The sequence below is a fragment of the Mobula birostris genome, chromosome 19 (assembly GCF_030028105.1).
Source record: "Mobula birostris isolate sMobBir1 chromosome 19, sMobBir1.hap1, whole genome shotgun sequence".
NCBI classification, from domain to species: domain Eukaryota; kingdom Metazoa; phylum Chordata; class Chondrichthyes; order Myliobatiformes; family Myliobatidae; genus Mobula; species Mobula birostris.
In genome coordinates, this window is record NC_092388.1 from 8,798,842 (window position 1) to 8,806,899 (window position 8,058).

The following is an 8,058-nucleotide window of genomic DNA, read 5'->3' on the forward strand; positions in this document are numbered from 1 at the left end:
AGGCACACACGTATCACGTAGTAGCATTATGATATATGTATTTCACTTAATTTCACATGTAACCCATAATGAATTATTTAAATGAACAAGAATGCTAAATCAAACAATATATTTACAATATCACTAAAATATTAAATGCACAACACTCCTCCCTGCTTAGCTATAAATTCCATCACCTCAACTATATACACAATATACTATATAATGCAACTACAATACAGCCATCCACAGCATAGTCAATTTTTAAATTGTCCTATTCAGGTATAAAGATTTCATCACTGTGGAGGCTTTCTTACTCTTGTGGGATAATGTCTTTCCTGGTGAGGCTGTGAAACAGTTTCAGATTTTGGGGCCTCCTCCGTGGTGGTTGCAGGAGTGGACTCTGGGTCGGCAAGGAGTGGTTCTGACAGCTCTGGACACCTCTCTTACCCTTTTCTTGGGGTTTCTCTCTTTCTCTTCTCCCTTTTCAACTTGCTTTTTTTCCCTCACCTTCCTTTTTCTTCTAGTTTCTTGTATCTCCACATTTGCTAATTTCTCGAGAAATTGGGTCTTACACATCTTTTATTTCATTGCATTTCTGGCATTCTCCTCCTTTTCCTTTTTCTTCTTTCTAGGACGTGCATCTTGATCTTGGGAAGGTGCATTTAGTTCCCCGGGGTATTCTCTTATTAATCCTCCTATTGCTCCCTTTACAATCTAATCAATCCTCTTGGGTTCCTCGTTCACAACGTCATCTGACAAATCCTCTGTTTTTGTATCTCTATTGACTCCTTTCTTTTTGGCCTTCCATTTATCCAACTGGGCTCTGGTCTTTGTATCTACTTTTACAAGCAGCTTTTTGTCTCCCACTTGAAGTTCATGCAATAATCTTAATGCACCCAGCATAGATTCTGGTTCTTTATACTCACAAAAGTTGAATACTTGCAACTTTCCTGAAGATCTTTCAACTCTCTTCTAGTTTAAAAATCAAGCTACATTTTGCAAGTAACTGCCTAATTAACAGATCAGAAGCTTCCTCAGTTATGGTGCCTACAAAAACTGTTCCAGTCAAACCAGGGCTTTTATCACTTTCATGATTCCTCTGAGCAGCATGGTCTTCCCTTGGTGCAATATACTTTCCAACCAGAGGCATAGGGGTGGTTTGTCCTCACTTGGGCAACGGTTCATGAGGTACACCATGGAGATAGATACTGGATGATGCCACACCTTTCTTAATTTGCTTTTAGTTGACTCCATTACAGGGGATGTGACATTCCCTGGAGCGTAGAAGAATGAGGGGAGATTTGATAGAGGTATATAAAATTATGATGGGTATAGATAGAGTGAATGCAAGCAGGCTTTTTCCACTGAGGCAAGGGGAGAAAAAAAACCAGAGGACGTGGGTTAAGGCTGAGGGGGGAAAAGTTTAAAGGGAACATTAGCGGGGGCTTCTTCACACAGAGAGTGGTGGGAGTATGGAATGAGCTGCCAGACGAGGTAGTAAATGTGGGTTTTTTTTTTTAACATTTAAGAATAAATTGGACAGATACATGGATGGGAGGTGTATGGAGGGATATGGTCCATGTGCAGGTCAGTGGGACTAGGCAGAAAATGGTTCGGCACAGCCAAGAAGGGCCAAAAGGCCTGTTTCTGTGCTGTAGTTTCTATGGTTTCTATGGTTTAAATGGTGAATGGATCTCCAATCAAGTTGTACTAGTCTTCGCCACTCATGCTGGTCCTTCTGTTTTTATCACATACAAGCCCAATGTGGTTTGTTGGTTGTTGTATTTCACTGTTACAAATGTCATTCCCTCAGAAGTTACCTTTTTTTCTCCAGCATAATTTTTTAGTTGGATATCTGCAGGCTTCAAATCTGCATCTTTGAAATATCATTCAACCTCATTTTGTGGAAAAGCTGAAACAGCTGAGCCAGTGACCAATTCCATCTTAAATAATGTGCCGTTCACTTCTTGTACAAGCCATATTGCTTTTCTAATGTTAGTTTCCACAATGTAAATCTCAAGGCTACACAGTTTTACTGTTATTTCATCATTGTCAGACTTTTCATCAAAACCATGCAAGTAGGTGCTCTTTTTGAAACTGCAACTTGACTTTTTAATCGATTTCTCTTCCCTGTGTAGTCCATTTACTTTGGTCTGCCTGACATGCTCTTCGTATATCTCCTACTTTGCTTAATTTTCTGCAAGTTTTACCTTTAAATCTTCATTGATCTGGTTTACAGTATGTGAGCCCCTGCCACAATAGTAACACAATTTGTTTGGCCAGGCTGGTTTCTGTCTAGACATTACAATTTTGTCCACGCACACTTTGATTTCAGACTGTCTCTGTCTGCTGTTTCCATTTAAACTGCTCTTTTAAATGTAGGGTGTGCTTCAGTCAGGAGCTGTTTTTGAACACTTTCTTGTAAGGTTACATAAACTAAATGGTCTCCCAGCGTGTCATTTAGCCCATCATTGAACTGACAATACTCAGACAAACTCTTCAATTCAGCCTTGTACACTGAAATGGACTCCCCTTCCTTTTGATTCCACTTATGAAACCTAACGTGATCTGCAATCAGCAATGGTTTTGGCTCCAAACGTTCCTGTATTACTTTCACAATAACAGCAAAGCTTATCTCGACTGATTTGGTTGGAACAGTCAAACTTCTATGCAAACTGTATGCTTTTCAACCCAATGCACTCAGCAAGACTAGTACTTGTTTCACATTGGCTATTCCATTTGCTTTAAAATATTGCTCAATTAGTTCAGTATACATATTCCAATTATCTGTTGTGTAATCAAATGCATCAAACTTTCCGATGTATCCAGCCATTTCTGCTCTTTTTTTAATGATTCATATCACCTGGTAATCTTCCATTTTCAGCCTATTTTTAAATCAATTATCTTTCCTATTGTGAAGAAAACATGCTACGCTTCCTGTTTTATTACTCAAACGTCTCACTGGTTCAACAGGTAGGTAGTCACCACAGGTTCATTTTAAATGTGCCTCATCACCACTGTTATGTTTTGTAACTCCAAAACAAAAATCTAATTGAAAGGAAAATAAAAGAGCCCAAAATGCAAGTCTGACTTTGTCTTTTTCTTTAAGCAACATGCACACATATGATGTGGTAGTGTCATGATGTATGCAGTTCACTTACTTTTACATATAACCCATAATGAATTATTTAAATGAAGAATGTTTAATCAAACACATTTACAATATTACTTTAATTCTACTGAAATATTAAATACCCTAAGTTTTCTGTCAGAGTGCTCACACTCCTCTCAGTGGCCTGTGCTTTTGTGAAATCCATTTCGTGGCCTTGTCAGCTTCATGGTAATTTCTCTATTAACTGTGATTTTCCTTAACATTATCAAATAAAATAATTTCCAGAGAGAGTGTCTATAGTTTCTGTTGACATGTAATTTGTGAACTGTGACACACAGTGGGAGATCTTTACAGAGATCAGATGTCTTGGTATAATTGTCATTATTGTCTGCTCACTACTTGTTAGTGTGATGATCTAATAAACAAGATGATGTGCTTTCACCATTAATGGTATCAAACCATTCTTCTTCCTGCAGTATCCTTTTGAGATACCACTTGGCGTTATGTTTCTTCAAACATTCCAGAACAGTATTAAGTGGAGACATGCTGCAACATTTTCAGCCATCTTTAGTTGCATGCAAAAGTTAAACTAAATATAAACAACAAGCATTCGTGGAGACGCAAGGAAAAAAGAATCACCAGCCACCCCCTGCACTATTCCTCCCTCTCACCCTTGTGTACTTGCCTTCTCCCCTTACAGTGCTGACGCTGTTGTGATCATAATCAGCATACCATGATCCTACAGCCCAGCTCTGGTCTGAAGCAGCTTCACACCAACTGTGTGTTTGGATAACCAGGGGCCAAGGAGCCTCACAACACACTTCCAATGTCATCCGTGGACAGCTGGTAGCACTCTCATCCACGTCTGAAGTCTCCTCTCGCAATACACGAACACTACAGTGAACAACCAGGTCAGCAGGGAAGTTTCAGTCTACCTTCAATACGGGACTTGTACATGTCCAGGACAAATGAGGGGGCAAGAAAAATCATTGCGGACACTACCTGTCCTGCAAACTGCCTTTTCCAAAAGCTCCCTGCTGGAAAGCACCATAGGGCTATTGAAACAAAAACTTCACATCATCTTAAATGTTTCTCCCTCTAGGCAGTTAATCTGATCAAACATTCCAGTCAGCCCCCTCCCCATCTATTATCTTATCACTGCACTGTAAACACTTTTAAGTCACTTTTTACAATGTTGTTTATAATGTAAGTACATGTATTTATTTAACATTTTATTCCATATCGATATTTTAACCTCCAACTTTGTTAGCCTTTGAATGTGTGTATGTATCACGTCCCACCCCCTCCCAACAACCCTGATTTAACCTTAATCTAATCACGAGACAATTTACGATGACTGATTAATCCGGTATGACTTTGGACTGTACGAGGAAATGGGAGAAAACCCATGCATTCCACAGGGAAGACTCTTTACAGAGGACGCTGAACTCTGATGCCCAGAGCTGTAATTGCGTTGCACTAGCCACTACACTATTGTGGCACAAGAAAAAAAGAGAATTCTTCCTTTCCTGTTTGACCCTTGATCGTGATCCAGTCCTGTTCCAGGAACCCATTCCAACAATCCTAGTACAATATCGAGGAAATACTGTCTGAAGTGCATTCTTTTAGATGCAGCAGGCTCAGGCCTACAAGCACTTTAGGCCAGGACAAACATTCCTTTAAGGAAAGTGAAAACACGTTGGACTGTTAAAGATTTTGGGATATCCTAAAAGGGTCATGAAGGATGTTGCATGCATGCAAGTCTTTCTTTACTTTGTAATTAAATCACATGGATTGTAAATCTGATTATACAAGATCATAACGTAAAAAAAGTGTTCTTTTTGGCCGTCTTAGGATACTTCTCAGGACAAGACAGCTGAACAGAGAATCGCCAGATTGAGCTCAAACCAGGAAAGTGTGAAGTGGCTCACTTTGGAAGGTCCAATTTGAAGACAGAGTAAAGGGTTAATGGTAGGATTCTTAGCAGTATGGAGGAACATAGGGATCTTGGGGTCCACTCAGACTGATAGGGCAGTTAAGAACATGGATGGTGCGCCAGCCTTCATTAGCTATCTGGGACTGAGATCAAAAGACGTAAATTAATGTTGAAGATCTATAAAACCCTGGTTAGACCATACTTGGAGTATCATGTTCAGTTCTGGTCTACTCAATATTGGAAGAATGTGGAGGCTTCAGAGAGGGCGCAGAGGAGATTTGCCAGGATGCTGCCTGGATTAGAGAGCATGCATTGCGATGATAGGGTGAGTGAGCTAGGACTTTTCTCTCGGGAATGAAGGAGGATGAGAGAGTTGACTTGATAGAGGTGCATAAGATGATAAGAGACATGGATCGAGTAGATAGCCAGAGATTTTTTTTCCCCCAGGGTGGAAATGGCTAATATAAGGTGGCATAATTTTAATGTGATTGGAAGAAAATACACAGAGAGTGGTCAGTGCATGGAATGCACAGCCAGGGGTGGTGGAAGACATGGCATTTAAGAAACTAGCAGCATTTAAGAAACTCTTAGGTAGGCATGTAGATGATAGAAAAAAGATTGAAGTTAGAGTAGGTTAAAAGGTCAGCACAACATTGTGGGCTGAAGGGCCTGTAGTATGCTGTAATGTTCCATGTTTATGCTTATTTACAACTGCTATGTTTGAACAGAGGATACTATTTGACCTATGTTGGAATGAAGTTCCTGGAAAAGAAGCAGATATGCACAAAAACACACAGAGTGCTTTCTTATCCAGCAGTCTTACGTGGACTGGCTGTACAGGGTGGTATCAGAATAAAATTTTCACTGTTCAAATGGGCCCTTGCAATATATAGGGATTCCCTAAAGGTTAATTTGCAGGTTGAGTTGGTATGGGAAGACAAATGCAAATTTGGCATCCATTCAAGAGGACTAGAATATAAAAGCAAGGATATAATGTTGAGGCCTTATAAGGAACTGGTGAGGCCTCACTTGGAGTATTGCGGGCAGTTTTGGGCCCCTTATCTAAGAAAGGCCATACTGACATTGGAGAAGGTTCAAAGGAGGTTTGCGAAAATGATTCCGGATTGAAAGGCTTATCACATGAGGAGTGTTTGATGGCTCTGGGCCTGTACTCACCGGAATTCAGAAGAACGAGGGGGATCTCACTGAAACCTATTGAATGTTGAAAGGCCTCAATAGGGTGATGTGGAGAGGATGTTTCCTATGGTGGGGGGAAACTGGAGGACACATCCTCAGAATAGAGGGACATCCATTTAGAACAGAGATGAGAAGGAATTTCTTTAGCCAGAGAGTGGTGAATCTGTGAAATTCATTGACACAGGCTGCTGTAGAGGCCAAATCATTGGATATATTTAAGGCAGAGGTTGATAGATTCCTGATTAGTCAGGGCATGAAGGGATACAGGGAGAAGGCAAGAGATCGGGGCTGAGAGGGAAATGGATCAGCCATGATGAAGTGTCAGAACAGGCTTGATGGGCCAAATGGCCTAATTCTGCTCTTATAGTCAAGTCAAATTTATTTATAAGCACATTTAAAAACAACCCATGTTGACCAAAGTGCTGTACAAACCGTAACAGGTAGCTAAAATCACAAATACAAGACACACAGATATAAACAACAAGGCACACAGCTTACAGGCACAAAATAAACAACACATGAGCCTGGGCACAAGCCAAATATCAGCCACATCAGGAAGATACAAACGCTAGTGAATAAAGGTAGATTTTGAGCCTGGACTCTTTTGAGTCGAGGGAGGGGGCAGATTTGAGAGGGAGGGGAATGCTGTTCCACAGTCTAGGGGCTACAACAGCAAAGGCGCAGTCACCCCCGAACTTAAATTTAGATCGCAGGACAGCCAGGAGCCCCAAGTCAGCCAACCGTGAGGGACCTGGAAGTAGTTAGAAGGCGTGCGATATAGGAGGGGGCCAGCCCATTTAAGGCTTTATAAACAAACAGGAGAACCTTAAAATCAATTCTAAATCGTACAGTGGAGAGAGGCCAGGATAGAAGTAATATGGTCTCTCTTCGGGGATTATGGTCTTATAATATCTACCTTATTAATCTTTTTATAATACAAAATATGGTTGTCCAAAGATGGCATTCATGACTTTCAAAATGTTGCAAGTGAAAAATGCAAACATTTAAACCATCAGCAATTTAAATTTACTAATCAGCATAATTCAATTTATAGGAATACACCAGTGAGGACATATTGGAGAGGTGGGGCCTCAGGAAGGCAGCATCCATTACTAGGGACCCTCACCACCCAGGACATGTCATCACCCGGTTACTACCATCAGGAAGGAAGGAAATGAAGACACACATAGCTTGCTCACCTCCACCACCAGATTTCTGAATTCATCCATGAAAACTATATCATATTCTTGCACCAGTTATTTTGTAATTTATAGTTATTTTTAGAAATGTCTGCAGAAAAATGAAAATTATGTCCAGCAATTTCTGTTTTCAAATGGAAAAAAAACGCCAGTAATAGTAGCTTTACTTTTCTTCCCCTGACCCAGATACCTGACCACGGAGGTGTAAATCTGTACGTAGTTTATCCAACGCAGTCTATTGATACCGCGTTTAAACTGTAATTGCTTTATAGATGGGCCTCCGGACCTACACTGCCACACTGTTCGGAAGGTCCTTGCACTGCAGATTATTTCAAGATTGCAAAAGAATGCCCTGACAGAGACACGGGTCTCCAACCCTCCACCCATGCCCCGCGACCTCACGTCACACGCCGGAGACAAGACGGCCAAAATTACCACTCAGATAATTGGTCCACTTATAAAGCATTCCTTCCATGATAACCGCGGAGACCTCCTACCATCCGCTCGCTCACTCGCAGCCCCCCAACTCGACCCGACGCGATGAGCAGAACCAGAAGCGAGCAGGGGGGAGAAGAGGGTGACGTCGATTGATTGACGAGCTGCAGAGCCACTCGGCAAAGGGCTCTGGCACT

General features: G+C 41.1%; 1 protein-coding gene across 3 annotated transcripts in view; it reads right to left on the reverse strand.

The window, feature by feature from the left end:
• Positions 1-7,997, reverse strand: part of plekha8 (pleckstrin homology domain containing, family A (phosphoinositide binding specific) member 8) — a 59,386-nt gene extending 51,389 nt beyond the window's left edge. For all 3 annotated transcript variants that reach the window (XM_072282992.1, XM_072282991.1, XM_072282989.1), the window contains exon 1: positions 7,862-7,997. In XM_072282992.1, coding sequence (XP_072139093.1) covers positions 7,862-7,901 — 40 coding nt within the window. In that variant the 5' untranslated portion in view covers positions 7,902-7,997. The remainder of the gene's footprint in view (positions 1-7,861) is intronic.
• Positions 7,998-8,058: the final 61 nt, after the last annotated feature.